The following is a 24990-nucleotide window of genomic DNA, read 5'->3' as shown; positions in this document are numbered from 1 at the left end:
AGAGAGACAAAATGAAGGACAGAGGATGAGACAGTGGGAGGGAGAGTAAGAATATGTAACAGCGAGAGAGCGACCAAGAGCACACGATAGAGAGTTTGTGAGAGCAAAGAGAGAAAGAGAAAAGAAAGAGGAAGGAAGGATAGAGTGTATACGAGAGAGCGAAAGTAAGAGAAGAGTGAGAATGAGAGCGCGAGAGTGAGAGAGAAAGAAAGAGAGAGCATACGAGTGAGACAGAAGATGAGAGAGTGAGAGGGGCAGTAAGAATGCGCAAGAGTAAGAGAGAGCAGGAAAGACTAGAAAGATGTAAAGGGGTAAAATAAAAGGAAGAAGAGATTGAGAGACTGGAAGGGGCTAGAGAGCTGTAACAGGAGCGAGAGAGGGAAAGAGAGAGAGATGAAGGAAGGGAGAAAGCGCGAGAGAGCAGGAGAGAGAAATAGAGAGGTGTAGGCTTGGGAGAGGTAGAGTGAGAGAGATTGAGAGTGAGCGAAACAGAGAGAGTAAGAGAGAGTGAGAGACACTGAGTCAGTGTGTAAGGAAGGTCGGATTTCTGGTGTGTGTGGCGTCTATGGCGCTGAGCTCTGTGGCTGTTAGAGCGGTGCTGCTGACGGAGGTTCTGGCGGCTGATGGAGCACTGTTGTTCCACAAGCATTAGGGCTGGTCGGAGGGATAGAGGTGTCAAACGAAGATGAATAAAACACACCGGTAATAAAAAAAATAACAACAGGCCGGGGGCTGCAGTGGCGGCAGTGGAAGTGGAAGTGGGGGAAGTAATTGGGTTTCCTAATCGTTCCTCTGGGCGACACTTCAGCTTCGGCCAATAAACGGAGAGATGGCGTGATCGCTCAATCACTCCCTCACTTCCACTGTCCCTCGCTCTCCTTCTCTGCTGAAGAGGGGGCATCAATATTATAAACGCCGCTCCGCAGAGGAGCTCGGAGTGTCCCTGAAACGACAGCCGTCTGAAAAGGGAGAGGATGAAGATGCTGGCTGAGAGGGAACTGACTTTTTTTTCCGCTGGGTTTTAAATATCTACATTACATGTCCAAATGTTTGTGGACACCCCTTCTAATGAATACATTTAGCTATTTTAAGTTGCACCCATTGCATGATTGCTCTGCAATGACGGTTGGTGCTCCACCCAACATCCTGACCTCACTAACACTCTTGTTGCTGAATGCAATCAAACTCTCACAGCAAGGCTTCACAATCTAGTAGACAGGCTTCCCTGGACAATAGAGACAGTTCCTTCAACAAAAGCAGGATAAACCCTTTTTGAGCAGGTGTCCCAATACTTTTGTCACCATTGCCACATCAGTGTATTTCTATTATTAATAAAGGCCAATGGACAAGGGACTTGTGTAACATGTGGTTACTGGGCTCATGGCTTTTTACCTGGCCTTAGACTTTTGCAAAGTAGTGTAGCTGTAACAGAGTGGAGGCTTGGCTTGGTGTGACTGGGAGCTTATTAATAGAGCTGAGGTGAGGTGAAGATCCTCAGGAGGATGTGTGTGAAATGCAGTGGCCTACTTGTAGCATTTCAGGGAATATGTGACTCTTCAATGGAGAATTATATATTTTTTTTGAAACCACAAAACAAATGAAGAATTGCATGTGGTTCAATTGAGGACTTGGGTCTTAACCCACACACACACACTTACACAGAACAGCAGCATATGCTCCCTTTCCCTATGCTCCACTCTAATGAGCATTCCTCTGTACCCTATTGAGGACAGTTCTGTCTCCATTTGTCTTCACCTCCCCAATGTTCCTTCATTTTTTGCATTTTTCTGACACCACTTTCAGTCATTTCACCTTTTCTGCTTCTTCCAAACAGCTGTGACTCACTCTTTCAACCATATGCCCCATTTACTGGCATTGTGAAGTCACCTTTAGACCATGGCTGACCCTTGGTTAAGGAACTCACTAAAAGACCAAAGGGTCAACCCTACAACCCTGTTACCAAGCATGCTTTGATATATATATCATATAGCCCATGACTGCCCCTCCCTGGCTAAGGGCCTTGCTCAAGGGTCCAAACATGGCAGCTTAGTGGACTTGGGCATCAAACCTACAACCCTGTGACTGAGCTTGCATCTCTAACAAACTAGCAACCTTCCAGTCCTAAGACCACTTCTCTAACAAACCACTTCTCTGACCTTTAGGCAACAACTGCCCCCACCAGATTAAGGGCCTTGGTCAAATGCCAAACAGTGGCAGTTTGGTGTCAAACCCACAACCCACTGATCAAGTCTGCTTCTCTAACAAACTAGCAACCTTTTGGTCCCAAGCCCACTTTTCTGACCTTTAGGCCATGGCTGCCCCTACCTGACAATGGGCCTTGCTCAAGGGCCCAACCATGGGAACTTGGGTGTCAAACCCACAACCCTGTAATCAAGCCCACTTCTCTAACACTACAGCACCCTTTCAGTCCCAAGCCCACTTCTCTAACGTTTAGGCAACAACTGCCCCTGCCAGGTTAAGGGCTTTGCTCAAGGGCCCAATAGTGGCAGCTTAGCAGACTTGGGTGTCAAACCAACGACCCTGTGATCAATACATTGGCCTGTACTTAGTTACTTACTTTAGAGTTTAGAATTTAATCTAAGCAAAAAGGGCTCCATATAGTGCTTCTAAAGGTCCTTCCTTGTATATGCTGAACTATTTAACCAGTCAAAGAACCATCTGAGCATCCAAAGGTTCTTTGAGTTATCAACAGAATTCAGAACCACTGCATTACTAGAACTGACCTGCAGTCAGCGGCTTTTCGATTCCTTTCTAAGTCCAGGGAAATGACTGTGGTAATCAGTGATGTGCTACCGGTGTGGTTGTGATGTGGAGTGTTCCTTTAAGCCCCGGTACACTCATGTACACACACTTACAACTCTGTACTCACAGTTTAGCTGCATGACAGGGCAATAAGGGGCGAGATGAGGGTGAATGTAGCACGTCTTTAAGGTACTTAGCTAAGACGATATGAAGAGGATTTGTGCTTCTGAAAGATTGGTTATTACGAGCACTGCAGAAAGCAGATTTTTCTGCCTGCGAGCCATAACCTACTTCTGACATCACTCTTACTGCGCTGCCTTATCGAAATGTAGTCTACTGGCACGGCGCAACTCCAATTAAAATTCTGCTCTGTAGGAGTTTGTTCGACCGCATATCTTCTAATTATTTGAGATAGCAAGGTAAAATATCCCGGGGCGTACAAATTGAGCCCACATGTTAGCTTGGGAAACAATCAAGAGCAACTTGCCCTATGGCCTCTCTCTTTGTAAATGCAAATGCATGCCTTCTCTATCCTCTCCATCTTGTCTTTTTCAACCCCACAGCTCTCTCTCTCTCTCTCTCTCTCTCTCTCTCCCGCCCTACCATCCCCGGAGCTGCCTGAAACACGAGCAGAGATATATTTTCTCCTCATGCCTCCACACTAAATAGACGAAATTGGTTCTCCTGAGGCGCAGATACTTGTTTCAGTATCCCTGTTCACGATGAAATACTTTTGCAATTCTTCTGCATCTAATTTCAGATAACAGTAATTCTCATGAAGTTGCAGTTAAGTTGGTTTAATGTCATTACAGTTATTATATTTAGAGAACAGCTATTAATTAGATGCTTTGCATATTGTACAGTATTTATCTGATATAGTCTGGTGCATTTCCAATAGTTTGTGAAATTGCATATGGGTAAAGTCCAGTCGCATTTATTTATGTAGCACCTTTTGTAACCTGATATTTTTGCAAAACAGCTTCACAGAAAATACCAAAATATGAAATTCTTGGTAAGCCTTGGAAGGAGCTAAGACTTAAAATCACCAGTTAAAATGATAACTGGGCAAGACTTTACAGAATGTACATAACCCAGTTGCTTAAACAAGACATGTTGGTGTTCCAATGTTTTAAGCTTTGCATTAGCCTTAAAATACACTATACGTCCAAATGTTTGTAGACAGCCCTCCTAATGAAAGCATTCAGCTACCCATTACTGACACAGATGTGCAAATGCATAGATACATAGCTTGTCTAGTCCCTGTAGAGAAGTACTGCCAATCCACAGCAGAAAAAAAAGGAACCTACTGGCACCGTGCCTAATGCCGGGGGGTAGAGAGGTACAAAGCCTCCCTCCAGCATTGAGCTGTGGAGCAGTGGAACTGAGTTCTCTGGAATGATGGATGGTGCTCCATCAAATACTTTTGGGATGAGCTGGGAAGTTGGGAAAAAGAAGAGGTGGATGGTGATCATCCAACATCCTTACTTCACTTAAAATGTTCTTGTCGCTAACTGCAATCAAATCCTCACAGCAATGTTCCTCCAAATCTACTAGAAAGCCTTCCCTGCACAGTGGAAACAGTTACTCCAACAAAAGCAGGATTAACTTTTTTTTTATTACCCTTAATTTCGGAAAGAAATTATGAATGAGCAGGTGTCCCAATACTTTTGTCAATATAGTGCATTTACATTTAATTTGGACTATTATTTAACTCATTCAGGCAGTTTCTTTTGAATCAGTTTGACTGATTTCTATGGTCATCATGCCGCCGTCTTCCTCTGCCTCTGATAACAGAACAGGCTAATACCAGAGACCAGCCACAGATTACAGCACAGTTAAAGGCCTGACTTGTGGCTAGAGTAAAGGTAGCAGAGCGAGAGGGAATGAGAATGAGGGAGCTGGACAGAGTAGAATGAGGGTCTGTCCTATAAATGACATTGTAATATTCGGTACATGGGTTTTATTGAAGATAGTAACCATTAGAGTATGAGGGCTGGACTGGATAGTCAATTCGTCTCAAGTTAATTTGTGTGGGTGGGTGTATGTGTGTGTGTCCTTGAATGTGTCTTGTGTCATATTGGGTAAGATATCGTCACTGTCACGCAAAAACCTTGCATCTCTATTTTTGCTCATTTTTCACTTTTTGACATAATGTGAATCTGGCAGTTGTTCCTTACATGGTGTCAAAAATTCATGATGGATGGACCAATAGAAATCCTACAAAATGACTTGGAATACAATCTTTTTTCATTGACTTCCATTCAAAGTTAAGAGAGTATTTTCCTTCTCCTGCAAAGCTGCTGTTTTTGGAAATATGAGGTGTGACAGTGACAATATACTTGTACAGAAATGCCATTCTTTACATACAATTCAGCTGCAGAACTGTTAGATTTGCACAGACCAAACTAAGGCAAAGATTAAAGCAGCTGATGCATGTAGCCCCCACTCCATGTGCACTATTTGCATAGAGATGAATGCATCATGGGTAAAAGCAGAAGACAAGTGTTAACACAAACTCCCCTTAGTGCTGAGCTTACATGTGCAATGAAGCATGCAGGCAGTTAATCAATCAGTGAACCGATCTATGAATTAATGCGTCAACGAGACCATATTAATCAAATTTCTCGACATATACTACATGTCCAAATGTTTGTGGACACCCATTCTAGTGAATGCATTCAGCTAACTTAGGTTGCACCCATTGCTGACACAGATGTGCAAATGCAAAAGTACTGGCAACAGAATACGACTCTCTACAGCAGATAAACATGAACCTATGGGCACCATGTCTAATACCAGGCATGAGCTAGAAGGAGTATAAAGCCAGTGATGGTTGGTGCTCCATCCAGTACTTAGTACTTTTAAGATGGAGCACCATTTTGCTGCTATGGTTCAGGCTCCACCTCTCAAATTGTAGAATGCGAACACTCCCACTGGAACTGACTGTACCTAGAACCTTTATCTTCCGGATCCAGTGCTGACATGATGATAAAACACATGGTACTCATGCAAACAGCAAAACCCTGCACCAACAGGGAAGACCCAAACAAGGAACATCCAGCAGGACACTGAAGTGGATCAGCTGTATAGGAAAGGGGGCCGTGTTAAGGTAGGACGTTGGCAAAGCTGGGTGGTGGAAAGCGTAGGGGTGGGGTTTGGGGGGAAGGGGTGAGTACAGCCCCTGAGCTAGCGGGATACCAACCTGACAGACTGCCGCTCCGCTCTGAGCTGTTGTGTGAGCTGGTGGTGCTGAAATCCTGTGATTGGTTGTGGGGCATTCTATTAGACAATCCATCAGCCAATCGGTAGTCAGGAATGAAAAGGAGTGCTAGTGGGGTCGAAGGGCAAAAATAGTGGCGTCAGGTGAGAGGCAAGACAAGCACAAGCGCATGCAGAACGTGCAGTTAGAGCGCACAGGCCAGTGCTCCACCCACACACACACAGATACACACACACACACACAATGTCACTCAGCTGTCTTACCCTGCTTCAGTCTTATGGGTGGAGCTTTTACTACTTTGCCTTTTGCTCTCAATAAATAGCAATTACTATATTACAATATTACACTAACCTAATAGAGGACTCCTCCTCATTGATTCTTTATATTACCTGCTCAATTAAATGAATTAGTGAAATGGTTATATATCCAGAGTACATTAATGTAATAGCTGTATGTATATTCGCTACTGGATCTACTACTTTGAATTAAACTGCAGTTAAAGAGCCCTGTATAAGAGTGGGGAATTCATCTAAGGGTAGAACAACTGATATCAGGTCTTTTTACTCATATAAAGCCCAATTCGGGGTTAATTTTCCATGGGGAGGAGGGGTAATGTAATTATGAGTTTCTCAGTGAATGTAGTCCTGTAGTCCTGAATGCGCCATGTCAGTCATTTTTATTTTTGTAAAACGAGCCCTAAAAACCCTCAGGTTTTATTAATCCTGTGTGAATCATCACATGGGCAAACATTCTGAGTTGTTCGCAGTTTTTCTCAAGTATGGAGATGCTAACGGAGGCATTCAGTTTCATCATGCATGGCCCAGATACCTCGGGTCGTTCCAAGTCTGTGGCAAACCCCAGTCCAATCCAGAAGATGAGCCAAAGGACTCAGTGACTCAGTAACAGTGAGACTGCTACCAGCTTTAGGCAAGTCATTGTGTTGTGTAGCCTAGCCTATAGCCCAAATATGTGTTATGATGTATATGTGGCTGCTAATTTTCACACTAGAATTTTATTATTACTATATGTGAGTTATAAGATTGAGTACCATCACATTATTTGGAAGTGATGGCAGTGCGTGCATCGAGCAGCCACTAGTATCTTAGTCACTTTTGCCGAGATTTCTTATCCTGTGCAAATCGGTCATACAGACGTCCTCTCGTAAAATTACATTACTTTCCTTCCCCATGTAAAACTAACCCTATCTGAGCAGGGCTTTAGATACACTGAAGAGAATACTTAGCTCACCTTGTTGTCATGATAAAACCTCGTGTTTTAATTAACTTCTGATTTTATATCTAGGGATATTTAATGGTTGCATTAAAGGTACCCAAGAATGGAAAACAGTATTTACCTTGGCATAATTGAATAATGAGAGTTTGGTATATTGAACTGATATAAGGGATTAAATGAATGAATACAACTTGGATAGGATGTTTGGAGTGGGCACAGTAATGGGTGCTGTGATGAATAATTTTGGCATTATTAAAGAAAGATTAGAGAAAATGATTATTATGTTTTTCCAATTACAATTTATGTATACTAACCCAAACTGTTGTGAATAGATTAAGCTACGCAGGCTTGTGGAAATAAACTCTTCCTTTCTCCCTTCATCTACAAATGCTACCATTATCAGGCATTGGACAAATTAGCATAGAAACAAAAGCTAAACTTTAAATTGGAAGCAATCTCCAGAGAGAGAAATTGGCCTCATTTCAAAAGACTGATTAGATTACACTGAAATACAGATAATACAGACTGTCACAGAGCAGTGACATGACTCTCGCTCTCTCTCTCTTACACACACACACACACATTTCAACACAGCAAAACAAAGACCCCCAACAGCTCCACTCACTGTTGTTGCAGGAGTTTTTGTCGGGCAGGGAGTAGCCCAGGTTGGCCATTTCCTGCTTGGCCTGCAGTGAGGTTTTCCATTGGGCGTCGGGAAGGTCCACGGCCAGCTCGTGGATGCTGCTGGAGTGGAGGATCTGCGTGGTGGCGTAGGGCGTGGCCTGCGAGGCCGGGCTGGGGCTGCTGAAGCCCGCTTTGGTGGTAAAGTCGATGCTGCTGTAGATCGCTCCGTCAGACAGCATGGTGCCTGTTTTATCAGGCTGAGCGGTGGGCATCACGTCTATATGAGAGAGAGAGAGAGAGAGAGAGAGAGAGAGAGAGCGGCTGCTATTAGTATGTAGTTGCTAGGACACTTTATGTCCAAATGTTTGTGGACACCCCTTCTAATGAATGAACTCAGCTACTTTATGTTGCACCCATTGTTGACACAGGTGTGCAAATGCACACCCAAACAGCTTGTTTAGTCCTTGTAGAGACGTACTGCCAATAGAGTAGGACTGTCTGAAGCAGATAAACATGAACCTATTGGCACCATGCCTAATATTAGCCAGGCGTGGGCTAGAGGGGTATAAAGCCCCCCAGCACTGAGCTGTCGAGCAGTGGAACTGTGTTCTCTGCAATGATGGATGGTCCTTCATCTAGTACGTTTGGATGAGTTAAGTTGGGGATTTGGGGATGAGGTAGGGTGATGATCATCCAACATCCTGTCCCCACTAATGCTCTTGTCGCTGAATGCAATCAAATCCTCAAAGCAATGCCCCACAATCTAGTAGAAAGACTTTTCTGGACAGTAGAGACAGTTACTTCAACAAAAGCAGGACAAACCCTTTACTACTCTTGATTTTGGAAGAAATTATGGATGAACAGTACAGTTGTCCCAATACTTTTGTCCATCTAGTAGAATTGGAGATAAGGTGTACCAATATTTTCACTTCTTATCACTTTTTCACTTCCTAAAAGACAGAAATAATGCTTCCACTCTGCATGTGCATGCATGTGAATGTGTGAGGGAGTGTATGTGTGTGTGTGTGTGTGTGTGTGTGTGTGTGGGGGGGGGGGGGGGGGGGGTGTCTGCAGGCCCACTGAAGGGGAGATGATGTACAGTCATGGCGGAAGCGGCTGCATCTGTGCTGTTCAAGCTGTGTCTGTCCTTCATGACTCGCTGCCCACCCAGGGACCAGCTTTTCTTTTCCTCCCCTCTCTCTCTCTCTCTCTCTCTTTCTCTCTCTCTCTCTGTCTTTCTTTCTATCTCCCACTGTCTCTCGCCCTCCTCTCTGAGCTATGGTGGAGGACAGTGGGTCAGAACGCTCTCCATTACTCTCCGGGTGACAACAGACGCAGGGTGGATGGATGGCGCTGTCTAAACGCTGTGATGTATAAATGTGTATTCAAACACAAGCATGGCATATGCATACAGGCATACATCTCGCTTCTCAGGACCACCAGAGAGAGAGTGAGGACATGAGTCATTCAGTGGGTAGAGAGTGAGAATACAATAGACTGCCACAGTATTTATTCACTACAGCTTTTCTACACTCCATTCACACTGGAAACGTCTAACTGCTTCTGTTTACCTCAGGTTCTGACAAAGCCAGCATTTATATCTCACACAGTTTGATGTAAAAACATCCATAATGCTCTAAAACTGTCCAAATATTTTATCCACAGTAACAAAAGACTCTATCTTTTATCTCAATGTCTATCTGAGTCAGCTGTATGTTTAACATGTAGGCAGTAGGTAACAGACTGAGTGAGGACAGTAGGATCACCTCCACGGCCGCTGAAGTTGCTGAGGTCATTCGGTCCTGCAGAGCCGCTGTTGACGGGCATGCTGGTGGCCGGCCAGGAGTCAGCCAGCCAAGGATAACCTGCATCACCAGCACTGAGGAGACCAGGCCGACTAGAGAGAGAGAGAGAGAGAGAGAGAGAGAGATAGAGAGAGAGAGAGACAGATGAAAATGAGAGAGACAGCCAGATATATATATATATATATATATTTTCACACATACAGACTATGTGTCCAAAAGTTTGTGGACACACTTCTAATTAAGGATGCATTTTAAGTTGCACCCATTTCTGACACAGAAGAGCAAATGTATACAGACAACTTTGTTTTTTCCCTGTAGAGAATGACTGCCAATAGAATAGGACTCTCTGGAGCAGATAAACATGACCCTGTTAGCACCATGCCTAATACATTGAGCTGTGGAGCAGTGGAACTGTGCTCTCTGGAATGATGGTTGGAATGACACTTTTGGGATGAGATGGGGAGTTGGAGGTGAGGTGGAGTGATGATCATCCAAACATCTTGACCTCACTAAGGCTTTTGTTGCTGAATCCAATCAAATCCTCACTGCAGTGCTCTAAATGCAGTAGAAAGTTTTTTTTTCCTGGACAGTAGCGACAGTTACTCCAACAAAAGCAGGATAAATTCCTTGATTTCGGAAGAAGCAATGAATAACCAGGTGTCCCAATATTTTTGTCTATATATAGATAGAGAGAGAGCGTGACTAAGCCTCAGTCACTATATATGTATGTAGAGTGACTAAGCCTCACCACAACATTTAATCCACCTGTTATAACTGAAACAGGATGATTGACACGGGGCAGTCTAACCTCACTTATCCTGTTCTCTCAGGGAAAAGGAAGGCCGTGAGGAAAGAGGGCTGGAAAGGCTCACTGGGCTCTGTCTGTGCTTTAAGTATGAAAATACAGTGACAGCCTTCAGACGAAATAGAGAAATAATGAATGAATGAGATGACAGGAGTCTACAGGGAGTCCAAATAAAGACATGAAGGAGAACATATGGCTGGGTGCGCGTGGGTGTGCGGGCGCGTGTGTGATAAGCCAGTTATTAAGCTTAAAACACTAATGAGAGCTATCTATGTTCTGCATTCCTGATGACGCGAGGGAGTAGGTGTACTATGTGTGTGTGTGTGTGTGTGTGTGTACTGCTCACACACACACTTTTTTTCTGTGCCCACCTTCATTTTTTCTGTTTTCAATTTAGGATAACAAACTTTAGGATTTGGAGGGTCTTTTCATTCTCTGTTTACACACACACACACACACACACACACACACATCCGATGCTGTCTCTTAGTGAGACTCCCTAAGTATCACTTTTTGCCCCATTGCTTTCCACACTATACCAGTTTCTCCCCATTACATCCTACAGCCTATCCTGTGTGTTTCTGTGTGTGTGTATGTGTGTGTATGTGTGTGCGTAGGGAAATGGTTTCATTTAACAGGTGTTGTGTCTCTCCCCAGTGGTGGCAGTGTGTGCATGTGTGCGTGTGTGTGTATGGGGGGGGGTCATAAGGCTTGTCATTAAAGCTTTAACCTGTCATGGGTGAATGCAGTGGGGCCAATAGGGCCACTTTACTGTATACTCACACCCTCAGAACTCGTTACCATGGGCAACACATATGCCCACATACACACTCACACATACACTCGGACCCATCCTGTCTGCAGAGAGACAGAGAGAGAAAGAAAGTAAGGTGGTGGTGGAGGTGGTGGGGTGGGGTGAGGGCTGGTTTCTTTGCTGCTATGCTGATATTTTTCCCTCATACTTTTATCACGACGGAAGCTGCTGTTCACACCACAGCCAGAGAGACAGCACAATAAACCCTGAGTGATGGGAGCACACACACACATACACAAGTAAACAAGGGCTGTCACAAGCACACAAACACACGATGTTGTGCCAAAGTCTCCTGTCAGAAAATGATTGCGCTTGTATGGAATAAATGAGGGCTTTATACGTTACTGTAATTAATGCTGTTTCGATGTTTGCCTCAGCTAATCAATAGCTTATTAAGGTTAATCATTTATTAATGTAATGAACAAATCCATGCAGTGTCTGAAGCTGGAAAACTGTGTTTTTCTGACCACCACACAAATCTGCATAGTCGCTGTTCTCTAGGAAAAAATTAGTTCGATTTTTTTTGCTGTTTGTTTACTTATATAAATTCTTTCTATATAGAGTATATAACATAGAGTATATAAAATACTACTTTTATACAGTTTTATTTAACATACCATTACATATCTTAATATCTTATTTATTACACTGTTCTAAGTTTATATATAGTATATAAAACACATAGTAGTATAGATATATACACTGCATATACAACACTATTCTAATATTATATATAGTTTTTAATATATATATATTGTTTGAATTGTTACATAGTGTGTATAGTATTTTGATGTTATATAGAGTATTTACAACACTATTATAGTGCATATACCACACTAATCTGGTTTTATTTAGTGTATAAAACACTGCATTAATGTTATATACTGTATAATATACATATAACAATAAAACTATTCTTTTGTATATAGTCTATAAAAACTGTTCTAATGGTGTGAAGAGTATATAAACCAGTTTTCTAATATTGTGTATATACCACACTTTTCTGATATTATATACTGCATATACAATGCTATTCTGAGATTATATATAGTGTTTAAAAATTGTTATATAGTGTATATAAAACACTACTACAATGTAATTGTAATATAGAGTATATACAACACTATAATAGTGCATATACCACACTTCTAATATTACATAGTGTATAAAACACTATGTTAATGTTACATATAATCTACGTAACAATATTTTAGTATATAAAACACCATTCTTCTGTTACATATAATGCATATCCCAATAAAACACTAATAAAATATTCTATTTTATATAGAGTCCATAAAACACTGTTCTGATGTTATAAAGAGTATATACCACACTATTCTAATATTATATAGAGTATAACAAAAGCTTCTGCTATATAAAGCATATAAAATAGCATTGTGATGTCCTGTAGAATATGCAACACTATTCCAATTCTTCCATATTTACTATAGTTACTGTACATGACACAAACACAAAGGCTTAAGACACAAAAGCAATGCTCTCCACCCCCTATCAGTCACTCGCACTGTCTCTCACCCTGCCCTGCGGTGTCCCGTCCCCTCAGGGCGTACAGGACAGTGTGAGTGTGGCTCTATGTGCAGGTAATGGGCGTTCAGCTGCCACTCTGCTCCCTGAGCCACAGGTTTTAATGAGGCGGCCGGGCTGTGGAGACAGGGGTCCTGACAGGTAAAGAGCCCCCCACATGCAGACGAATGCCAAAACAGCCCCTCAGGGAGGCAAGTCATTCAAACTGACGGCTACACATCAGACATGTGCACTTTTCTCTGTTTTAAGGCTAACACGTCTACCTCCTCCATCCCTCCATCCCCCCTCACCCCACCTTTCTGTTTTTCTCTTTTGTGTCTGACAAACACGTCAGTACCACCACCCCAACACAACACAGCCCACCACCCCACCACAACAGAGCCCACCACAACACAGCTCACCACCACCACAACACAGCCCACCACCTCAGCACAACACAGTCCACAACCCCAACACAACACAGCCCACCACCACAACACAGCCCACAACCCCAACACAACACAGCCCACCACCACAACACAGCCCACAACCCCAACACAACACAGCCCACCACCACCACAACACAGCTCACCACCCCAACACAACACAGCCCATCACCCCAACACAGCTCACCACCCCAACACAACACAGACCACCACCCCAACACAGCCCACCACCACAACACAACACAGCCCAACACCCCAGCACAACACAGCCCACCACCCCAACACAACACAGCTCACCACCACAACATAGGACAACCCACACAAACCAACACCCTCCCCACACTAACACAGTCACAGCTGCAGTACAGTAACACTATCCTGGTCTCTCTCTCTGCTCTTCTCTTTTCTGTCTCCTTTTGCATACAGTCTGCCATCACTTCATCTACCTGCGTCTGTGTTTCTGTTGTTCAGCTGTCAGCACGTCCCTGCTGTCACTCTCTCTCGCTCTCTCTCTCTCTCTCTCTCTCTCTCTCTCTCTCTCCCTTTTGTGCGCTCTGCTTCTGTCTACTTCAGTCTCCAGTTCTTCACTCTCATTATTCAGTGACTTTCTCATATTAACCCTTACTTCTAGTGAAGAGTGTAATCAGGAGAATTCCTGGTAGTCTAGAAACTAGGTGCTCTGGGGTGGAGTAGTGATCATCAGTTCTGGTAAGATGACTGTCCTATTATACGCAAGTGATCAGATGAGATTTGTTTGCCCCAGGATCATAAATGTATCTGCATGTGTTGCCGTGGTACAGACAGCCAGACAACTACTCTTACTTTTACTTTTATCTCCACCAGTACACTGCTTCACACACACACACACACACACACACACACACACACACACACACACACACACACACACACACTTTTATGGATCCAAACGCGCACACACGCCATCACGCACCGTCCCTCTGAGGGCCCATTTGTGTATGTGTGTGTGGGTGTGGGTGATGATGATGTTGACAGTAGAAATGGCTGTGGTGTCCTTGCATTCATCACCTCCAGCATGCGCTGATTAGATTGAGAAATATAGCCAGTGGGCATATTCCTAAAGCAGATCGGCCGGACCGCCGGCCGGAGCCAGGGAGCTGTGTATTATCTCACGGCCCTGAGTCGGGTCGTTCAGACAGGAGGAGCTGCTGCTTGGCCTTGGGAGGCAGCGGATTTGATTTGGATCCATTTTTCCCTGCCAGGCTGCTGGTGCTCGCGCTGGCTGCTGAAATACTGCCTGCAGAGCGAGTGTGTGAGGGGAACTATAAACAAGCAGAGCAAGCGATATTAATCCCAAAGCCACTTCATAAATCAGAGTGGCTTTGCCGGAGCCCACACGCCCTCCGATACAGCCTCACACATGCATATGGGGGGGGGGGGAGTGGGGTGCTGTGTGTGTGTGTGTGTGGGGGGGTTCTACGCTAAAAGCTCTGCACATTAAATTACGCTTAAGGCATGTTGAGACATGCATTTCCATTTTAGATTTACATTGGCTGCAGGATGCTGTCACTTAGCCCTAATATGTGAGTGCATACACACTCACACACACACATATACACTCACTCACGCAACCACATATATTCACACACAAACACACACACATACCTGTCAATACATTATAATGGACACCCTGAGTGAAAGAATCTATACTGGCTGACTTGCAAGAGTAAGGAGAGAGAGAGAGAGAGAGAGAGAGAGAGAGAGAGAGAGAGAGGGAAGGGGGATATGGAGGAAAGAAAGACAGGATGAAAGAAGAGGGTGTTTGAGAGATAAAAGGAAAAAAATGAAAGACAAAAAAGAGAAGCAAAAAAAGGGAGAAACAGAGGGAAATAAAAAAAAAAAAGAAAAAAGAGAAAAGGAAAAGAAAGAAAGATTCAAAAATGAGAAAAAGACAAAAAAATAAAAGAAAAAATAAAAAGAATAAGAAAAAAAGGAAAAAAAATAAAAATGAAAAGAAAGAAAAACAGAAAGAAAGAAAGGAAGGCAGGAAGGAAGGAAGGAAGGAAGGAAGGAAGGGAGAAATAAGGTTGAGTAGGGAGAGAGATACAAGGCAAGAAAGAGAAGCAAATAGGGAAACAGATGAAGGATGTAGATGGAAAAAGAAAGGGCGGGAGAGTGAGATAGAGAGTGAGATAGAGAGAGAGATAGAGAGAGAGAGAGAGAGAGAGAGAGAGAGAGAGAGAGAGAGAGAGAGAGAGAAAATATCAAGGCATCCAGGCCCGACCAATCTGCAGACTATTCATCTTCCATGAATCATTTATTCCGTGATCGATTAAGTGTACTTGTTCAGTCAGAGCAATTTGGGCGCAGCCAATGAGAAGCGAGGAGAAAACAGATGCGGCTTCATTTGCTATTGTCTAATTAATGCAATAAACAGGGAGAGTAACAAATCTACGTCTTCTACCCACTGATCCCGCACCCCTCATTTGAACACCACAGACAGACGGACCCCTACAACATCTGGACCACTGGAGTTAGATCAAGGGTTTCCACACAGCTAAGATGCCTTTATACATCAGCAGCCGCACATCATGACAGTGGGGTTCTGGTAAAGAACATAGATCAGGTACATCAGCCTATATGACTTGACTTTGGTCTGGAGCTCTGAAGTTATTGAGTCAGCAGAGCATTGGAGACTCTTCTACACAATGCTCTGAGCCCAGCACTCGGGAAGGGACCACGCTCTGGAGACATTTTCACAACTGACTTCTTCTGATGGCTCCTATTCCAGGACCACGCTGGAATTCATTATTCACTCATTCTTTAGTGTGTGTAATGGGAGACTGCATGGCTAGGTGCCTGATTTTATACACCTGTAGCAAAGGGTCTGTATGAAACAAACACCTGAATTCAATGATTCAAGGTTTGTCCCAATACTTTTGTCCATATTGTGTAGTTTATTGAAAGCACTGCAGTTTTTCCAATTGAATAGAATTTTCTTATCAACATTCTGTAAAGAACTGTAAAGACAGATGAACGGTAAAAGCAGTGGAAATTCATACAGAGCCATTCGACAAGTTGAAAACCACTTGCTAAACCACCCCCCTGCGAAACCATCCTGCTAAATTAGGCTGTAGCAGGCCACGGGTAAAGCATTAGCCCCCCTGCTTTAGGCTTTCTCCACATGCACACACCCTTTACCCAGATTCTGAGAGGATTTAGTCAGTCAGGTATGATAAAGGCCACAGCAAGTAAGGGAAAATCTCAGCGTGCCCCCTCCAGAGGGTCTCAGCCATCCGATAGGTAACTGGTGTCATTCAAATGAGCCCTTTCAAGCGCAGGCCAGGCCTGCTAGAAGGCTCCAGAAGGGTTAGGCTAGTCTGGGCGCCTCTCCCCAGGGTAATTATTTTTACATTATTACACATGCTCATATCCCCGCTGCCTCGGCGAGGTGACAGGCAAATTTATCACTGCAGGGGTCCTCCTAGGCAGCGTGGGGATGGGGGGGGGCGCCATGACAAATGATAAAATAAAGCCCGTCTCTGCTTAAATTGTTTCTGCTAATTCTTTTTGGGGGGTGAAATTTATGAGAGCGGCTAGCCGGCCGTGAAGGGAGATGTGCGGAGATATGTGTGCATATGTGTGTGTGTGTGTGTGTGCTTGTTTCTTCTGGTATGCAGGGTACACAAACAGGCAGATCTTATCCTGAGATCCATCAGTCATATATCGATATTAGAGCCCAGCTTGACGGACTGTATGTGGAAATGGCATGTGGCTGATGAACAGTATGCAAGGGCATGGAGGTGATGAGAGAAGAAGAAGGTCGAGCCAGTTTCAGTCCACACTTATGATTGGGAAATACGCTGTATTGACAAAAGTATTGGGACACCTGCTCATTCATTGTTTCTTCTGAAATCTAGGGTATTGAATTGGTGGAGTAACTGTCTCTACTGTCCAGGGAAAGATTTCTACTAGATTTGGGAGCATTGCTGTGAGGATTTGATTGCATTCAGCAACAAAAACATCCACAACATCTAACCTCATCCCAAATGATGGAGCACCAACCCTCATTCCAGAGAACACAGTTCCACTGCTCCACAGCTCAATTCTGGAGGGCCAATGGGTTCAACACACACACACACACACACACACACACACATATTTATATGCATAGCATGAGCAAGTATGTATGACCTGTATGCCGCCCGCACAACACCCGGACAAGCGCAAAAGTGAGAGTGATTGCCCTGCTCTAAGAGGCGTCTAAAGCAGTGTTTCCAGTTCCAGAGTGGAACTCCCATCTCAAAGCAAATGAGGCTGGTGCGGAGCAGCGGTGTAGAGGATAATAGCTTTGATGACCTTCCAAAAGATGATGGACAGAATATAAATGCAGTTCAGAGAGGAGGACTGGCCTCTGAAGGGTAAAGGCCTGTGATTGGCAATGTGGTAATAAGCAGACCCTGCAAAGGAAAGGGAGCAAAACAAAGGGGCAGATGACGAGAAACTTACCTTCCATTGCTCATCAAGCCTCCGTCAACACGCTGGAATGTCACTGGGGAGAGAGAGAGAGAGAGAGAGAGAGGGAGAGACAGTTAGTTGTTACAATACTAGAGTCCAACCAATGCTATTCTTTCATTTAAGGACTAGGCAGTGACCTAGTACACAAAAACAGGGTTCTGGCACTCATTACTACATATCGTCGCTGTTAGACAAAAAACTTTTAATGAAAGTCAACTTAAAAAAAGTAATTGTGGAGCATTTCTACTGGCCCTTTAATCATAAGATTTGGACAACTGCCAGATTTAAGTGAAAAAGTCAAAAAAAGTGAAAAATGGACAAAGCCTTAGCATGAAGGCAAAGATATGACAATCTGACGACTGAGAAATTCAAAGCTTCTCGCTTTCAAGGCTAAAAAAGGAATCAGAAACTGCAGTAAAACGACTCTCTAATCGCTAAAGAACCCTCGAACTGGTTCCAGGTATGGCCTAGAGTGAGAACAGTTACTAAGTGAAGAAGAAAAAAACAGAGCTGTGAAGCTTTACATGACTGAGAAGATTAAAGTGATTAATGACTGTTAATTTCTGATGGTACAAATGATTAAACCTTCACTAAATGTTCCTTTATGTGAATTCGAGATTTATGCTGTTCCCCAAGGTGAGAGCACACTGTGTACACTTGTGCCATTAAAATGATGTACAGATATTCAGCGCTGCAGTCACAGAGAGAAAGTGAGTGAGAGAGGGAGAGAGGGAGTGAGAGAGAGAGAGAGAGAGAGAGGGGGGTATGTGCTATGTGCTGTTCTGCAGGTGTAGTCAGTGCTTGCTGCAACATGAACAAAGTGAACGGCTCTCTGCAGGTGACTGAGATGAAAGGATGAAAGGTTAGAGGGGGTGGATGAGGGCTGGGAAGCAAAAGTGAGGCTTAGTTACGTGCTATTATGAAGAGTTTGAACTCTTTAATGGAAACTATTCATTATTTCTTCTTAATCCCCCCCTTATGAGTGCAAACCACAACCCGAGGGGGCTTTGTATGTTTTTTGTTTGGCCATGTTTGAGCGGTCATTCACTCTTTAGACTGAACGACTCCACACGCTAACCCTCAGATGATTACAGATATGACTGTCCCTTTGTTATATGTTTTTCTCCACTGGTGGACCAGAATTGGTATTTCCAGACGTTTTCAGATACAGCAGGAGAGCCACTGGTTTAATAATAATAATCATAATATATTATTATTGTTATTATTATTATTATTATTGTTATTATTATTATAGAATGTATAAAATATACATTCAGATATATATTCAGATTTACATATTTTCTTCTTCTCCACTTTTCTTATTATTAATACTTTTCTGCCAGATTTGTTCTGTCTGTCTTGTCCAGCAGTTTTTGAGATATCGACTCCAGATTGAACTCCTGATTGTTTGGTCTGAATATTCTGAATAATTCTGGCTTGTATAGAGCATTTTCATCACCTGTATGATTTCTGGGTAGCAACTGATGTTTGCTGTGTTTTGTGTCCCATAGGAATGAATGGAGTGCTAAATCTGTGCACCCTTCTTATGTGGCAATAACACAAATACACTCAACACAACACCCAACCAACCACATGAGGTACCAGACAAATCACTTGGTGACACCAGAGCAACCACTTAAGACAGCATGAGAAACACCTGAGGCACCACCGCAACTGCCTAGCAACAACCTCCAATCACTTAGCAACATCATAACTACCACTTGGGATACCACAGCATCTGCCTAGCAACAGTCTAGCCACTACCAGCCACTAAGCTACACTATAGGAACCACTTAGCAACGCAATAAGAACCACCTGGGATACCACATCAGCTACCTACCAACAGCCTACCAAGACCCTACCAGCCATATATATATATACTGTAGCACCTTGCCATACTATAACACTTAACAACCACCTGGGATACCATAACAACCATCCAGCAACACCTAAAATGCCCCTAACCCTGCAAAACCCTAGCAACCAACTTGAATGTCATAACAACGGCCTAGCAACCATCTGGAAGTGGGAACCACTTTAGCTATGCAACATTTTGGACTCTTTTTTGCTTCCTTTGATTTAAAAAGAATCAACACCCATGCAGGTCAAAAATGAAAACAGTGGTGCACACCACCTAACCATGTGAGAGACATGAGCGAATTTCTGCTTACTGAAGAAAATGCAGTGCTGAGTCCTGAGCTTTCATATGGAAAATGTGGAGAACCATGTGGAAAGCCCATTAGAACGTGGTGCATGTTTGGAACACACACCTGTAGACGCTGTGTGGCATCCAGTGGCTCCAGTTGCTTTAGAGTTGGGCATTTTTATAAACTATAAACAAACATTGAAGGTGCTTTGTCTCGTCTTCTTCCAGGGGACTGCATGTGTGTGTGTGTGTGTGTGTGTGTCGTCACTATCTACACAGGGGCACATTGCAGCCTTTTCTTTGATGTGGCCTGTAGGCTGGCGATGGGCGCTGGCTTTAGGCCAAGCTCCAGATCCGCACTCAGCTGGATATGAATACACATTACTCTCCTTTAATAAGCATTTACTGCAGGAGGACATAATCAGCGCATAAAAATTCCATCAAATCTTCCCTGCTGCACCACACGGCGCGTGGTTTCGCCTGCCGGCTAAGACGGATTTAAGGGAACATGGCCCATCAGCACTTCATACATGCGCAACACTGCTCTGTCCTTCAGATACTCTTCTAAGCTGTCCACTTATTGGTGAGTCTGGGCTGACCCCTGGAATGTCCAGTTTCTTGATTTCTTTGATTTCTGAACAACCCTTTCAATGACAACTGCCAAAAACTTACAGGATATGGTCATAAGGGCTCTGTTCAACACATATCAGCAGTCATACGGACAATTTTTTCAATGAATAAGCCGTACACTACATGTTTATGTATACAATGTTAGCTGTCATGAAAGGCTTAGGTAGGTGTCGTGTACCCTTATGAACACTGCCCTTCAGTGGGCAGAATAGCTCTAGCCTACTAAGAGTTAAAGCCTTGAAAAAATTTCAGCTTCTGGCATGAACTCACACTCTAGACAGCAGAGCTAGGAAAGAACTGCCTCTCGTCAACTCCAACACTTTGATTATATTTCTCTCCCTCTGCGATAGAGCAGAAGTGTGAAAGTGGAGTACTCCAACACACACATACACACACATACACCTACTGTGCCTGATCCTGCACTTATCTGTTCAGCACCCAGGCCCTGGAAAGAGTGTGGTCCAGTAGGACAGCTGCAGAGCTATGAAGCAGCAAAGAGAACAAACACACTGGAGTGGAGAGAGACTACTGGACTGCATTCTAATATGGGAGAGTGTGCAGGAGTGTGTGTGTGTATATATATGGACAGAAGTATTGGGACACTTGCTTATTCATTGTTTCTTCTTAAACCAAGGCGAGATCATCCTGCCTTTCTCGAAGTAACTGTCTCTACTGTCCAGGGAAGAAGTCTTTCTACTAGATTTTGGAGGAGCATTGCTGTGAGGATTTGATTGCTTACAGAGACAAGGGTGTTAGTGAGGCCAGGATGGATGACCACCACTCCACCTCATCCGCACCAACCATCATTCCAGAGAACACAGATCCACTACTCCACAGCTCAATACTGGGGGGCTTTACACCCCTCTAGCCCACGCCTGTCGTTAGGCATGGTGCCGATAAGTTCATGTTTATCTGTTTCTAATATTATTTTGTGTTTTTACAAGCATGAACACTAAGACCTAAGACCTTCACACATTACCTTGTGTGAAGTGTTATGTATGTGTGTGTGTGTGTGTGCGTGCATGCGTGTTAAGCCACCCACTTTCTGGAATCCTATAGTCTTATCTATAAGTTGAGACACAGATAAATAAAGGAGCACTGAAGAAGAACAGTGGTTTCAGGATGGAGGCTGATTTCATCTGTAATGAAATTCAGACTGAAGCCTTCTAGATGAGTGACTGAAAGCACACCTCAATCCAAGATTGCAATAACTAGGGGTGTTTTGTGTGTGTGTGTGTGTGTGAGAGAGAGAGAGAGAGAGTGTGTATAGGGGGGGTGGAGGTCAGTGTGAGTGTATTCTCTTCAGTTCACTTGCGTTATCAATTCTCAGCTTGATTCTGTCAGCCAGAGTGTGGAATAAGGTCATCACTGGATAACTTCAACGAGATCTCCACAGCATCAGGCAACTTCAGGAGAACTGAAGCGTTGGATTACGAAAACCTGTCTCATTTATGGAGGCCAAATTGAAACAATGCAGGGAAAATCAATGCTGGCTTGAACATAACTCAGACCAGACGTCATGTGCCTTCAACTGACGTTCTATAGAAAATACTGTTATCTGATATTGTATTGAAGCCTGATGGTGTAGGAAACCATCAAGACTTTTAGCATGCCCCAAAAGGAGCTTGTTATTATCCTGCCATAATCAGAAATGGGTAGTTGGTAGTAAGAAAAGGAAGCTACACTATATGGCCAAATGTTTGTGGACACCCTGTCTAATGAATGTATTCAGCTGCTTTAAGTTAAACCCATTGCTGACACAGTTGTGCAAATGCACACACACACACAGTTTGTCTAGTTCCTGTAGAGATGTTTTGCCAATAGAGCAGGAATCTCTGGAGTAGATAAACCTAAACCTATTAAAACCATACCTACAGTCAGGCATGGGCTAGAGGGGTATACAGTCCCCCAGTATTGAGCTGTAGAGCAGTAGCACTGTGTTCTCTGTAATGATGGATGCTGCTCCATCCTATACATTAAGGAAGAGTTGGGGATGAGGTGGGGATGATCTTTCAACATCCTGACCTCACTAACTCTTTTTCTCGCTGAATGCAATCAGATCCTCACAGCAATGCTTCTTCAAAATCGAGTAGAAAGCCTTCTTCTCTAGACAGTAGAGACAGTTACTCCAACAAAAGCAGGATGAACCCTTTTAAATGGTCTTGATTTTAGAGGAAACAATGACTATAAATCCCATGTTCATGACAAAGTCTTCGCAAACCACCACCACCCTGTCACATCCCTGTAACTCGGTCATATCTCACAGTTCTAGCTCCAGTAATAAGAGGAAGATCTGGCTTCCTACCACAAAGCAGAACCATCTGAGCAACAGTCCAAAGTTTCAGTATGTAAGCAGTTTTTGTTGACCTGGTTTGGCTTATTTTGGATAGATATTTGACTTGAGTCTCTGTTATTATAGCAACACTTGTGTATGTACTTGGATTACTCTACCCACCACCACCTCCAGCCATGATGGAGTATGACTGTAACTGAGTGAGTCTGTGGCATGTGTGGTTTAGTCAACAGCAAATAGGATTGTGGTAAAATCCTAATGAACAGCACACAGACTTAAAGGAATGAGAGAAGATGCTTCAACATCCACATTTAGACTCATTGTGACCCAAGATTTTCAAGTGGAAAATGAAGACAAGACCGCAGCAGCACAGTGAAATTCAGCAGAAAAAAAAGACGCAAACAGACAGGATGGGATGCTCTTGGGTCACAAAGCCAATGGGCAGGAGAGTGGAGAACGTGGGGAAATGGTAATGGTCAGATCTACATTATTGAGACTTAAACCAGGGCCTGGCTTCCCAAAAACAACAGCGAGGAAAAGAGCAAGGTGGTGGAGCGAGTGTTAGTTCGAACACGTTAGGGTAACACTCACTCTGAGGCCCTACATAGATGTACTGCAGATGCTCAAATTAAGAACAAACTATCTGATGACACTTAATAGCATCAGGGTTAGGGCTAGGATTAGAAACAGGCCTAGGATCAGTTTATAATTACTTGGTTGAAATACGCATGACTTATAATGCAACTGTTCTTATTTATCCAGCAACTATGATGTGATTTATTTAGTAAATTCTATGAAATTAAGATAAGGTAGTTTGACTGAAGTGGCGTCCACCACAGGGATTCTAGGGTCAGAGTGAGTGTAATCAGACAGTAATAAGCAATACTATCTGAATGGATTATTTTTTATTAGCAATAATAAGAAGAAATTATGTTCAATTTAAAACAACTATACTATTTAAATAAAGTGCCAGCACTCTCGTTTTGCTTTTAGGAAACCAGACCCTTAACTATTACTCTACCAGTACAAACTAACTCAGAAATTTGTTTCAATGATCAGCTAACACTGAAGGCTACCAAACTGGCCACAGGACGAGGGGCTCTACAGGACGTTTATACCCGAAGAAAAGGAGTGATGGAGTGATGGAGGGATGCTTGGAGGTAAAGACGGGACAAATGAACAGTACCTGCAGGGGTGAAGGTGAACGACTGAACTGCAAAACAAGAAGACAGAGAAGAGTGTGTGTTAAAAGCCTGCAGTGCTCAGCGCTCCTTCGGGGAGATGTGAGTGTTGCGCCAGCATGTGCGTGTGTTTGCGCCGTGACAAGGCCGCAGGTGCAGGGCCACCGCAAGGACACCAACCGGCCGAAAGTGTTAAGAGAAAGGTGGCGGAACAGCATGCAGCTCCACAAACAAGACAAACAACCGGTGGCTGGAGGAAATACAGCGCAGAGGAACGAGACCAAATCAAACAATAAAGAAGATTTATGTACAGGTGAGAGGCGGAGCTTTCGGTGGTACCCAACCTTTCATGTCAGGTACCAGCATGAGGATAATCTTCTACGGAAGGTCTGGGGTGTTGTTGGAAGAATAAATTGAACTGAACTGATCAGACGCTAAACAGACAACTGATTTTTTATTTTAATTATAAATAATCTGACATAACATTTTTATTGATGCTAGTTAATATCCCGGTCGCTAGGGTAATGTAACAAGTGATTTGATCAGAAATGTGCAGTTTTATTCAGTCTAAAGTCGATAAGGATCAGATTTTAGGTGGAGCTTAGACTGAATTTGAATCGGCCACAGCTGGGTTCAAACAAAATTTGTAAAAAATGTTGGGCTGAAAGTTTTGCTAGATTACAGTCAGGTTTGGACATCATTTTTGTACTGGCTACAGTTGGGGTTGGACAGAATTTTGTTGGGCTACAGATAATTTTGATGGGCTATAGTCAGGTTTTAGATGTAATTTTGCTGGGCTGCAGTTGGGTTTGGACAGAACTTTGCTGGACTGCAGTTGGCTTTGGACAGAACTTTGCTGGGCTTCAGATAGGTTTGGACAGAACTTTGCTAGACTACAGTTGGCTTTGGGTTGAGTCAGTTTATATCTTTGGGTCGGGCAGAGAATGCCCTCTAGCCATATTTAGGTTCATATTCAAGCCCAATTAAACCTGCACTGTGAGTGTGA

General features: G+C 43.5%; 1 protein-coding gene across 8 annotated transcripts in view; it reads right to left on the bottom strand.

Annotated features, from left to right (window-relative positions):
* The window catches only part of robo2 (roundabout, axon guidance receptor, homolog 2 (Drosophila)), a 573599-nt gene that overhangs the window by 25537 nt on the left and 523072 nt on the right, over nt 1-24990 (bottom strand). For 6 of the 8 annotated variants that reach the window (XM_072691588.1, XM_072691590.1, XM_072691589.1 and 3 more), the window contains 5 exons: nt 23990-24016; nt 17726-17768; nt 9607-9737; nt 7842-8117; nt 5966-6091 (listed from right to left, as the gene is read on the bottom strand). In XM_072691588.1, the coding sequence (XP_072547689.1) occupies nt 5966-6091; nt 7842-8117; nt 9607-9737; nt 17726-17768; nt 23990-24016 (603 nt within the window). The remainder of the gene's footprint in view (nt 1-5965; nt 6092-7841; nt 8118-9606; nt 9738-17725; nt 17769-23989; nt 24017-24990) is intronic. The other 2 variants (XM_072691592.1, XM_072691593.1) reach the window with 1 other exon arrangement.

Source organism: Salminus brasiliensis, chromosome 11, assembly GCF_030463535.1.
Source record: "Salminus brasiliensis chromosome 11, fSalBra1.hap2, whole genome shotgun sequence".
In the NCBI taxonomy this organism is placed as follows: Eukaryota; Metazoa; Chordata; class Actinopteri; order Characiformes; family Bryconidae; genus Salminus; species Salminus brasiliensis.
This window is presented reverse-complemented; position numbering and strand designations above follow the sequence as displayed.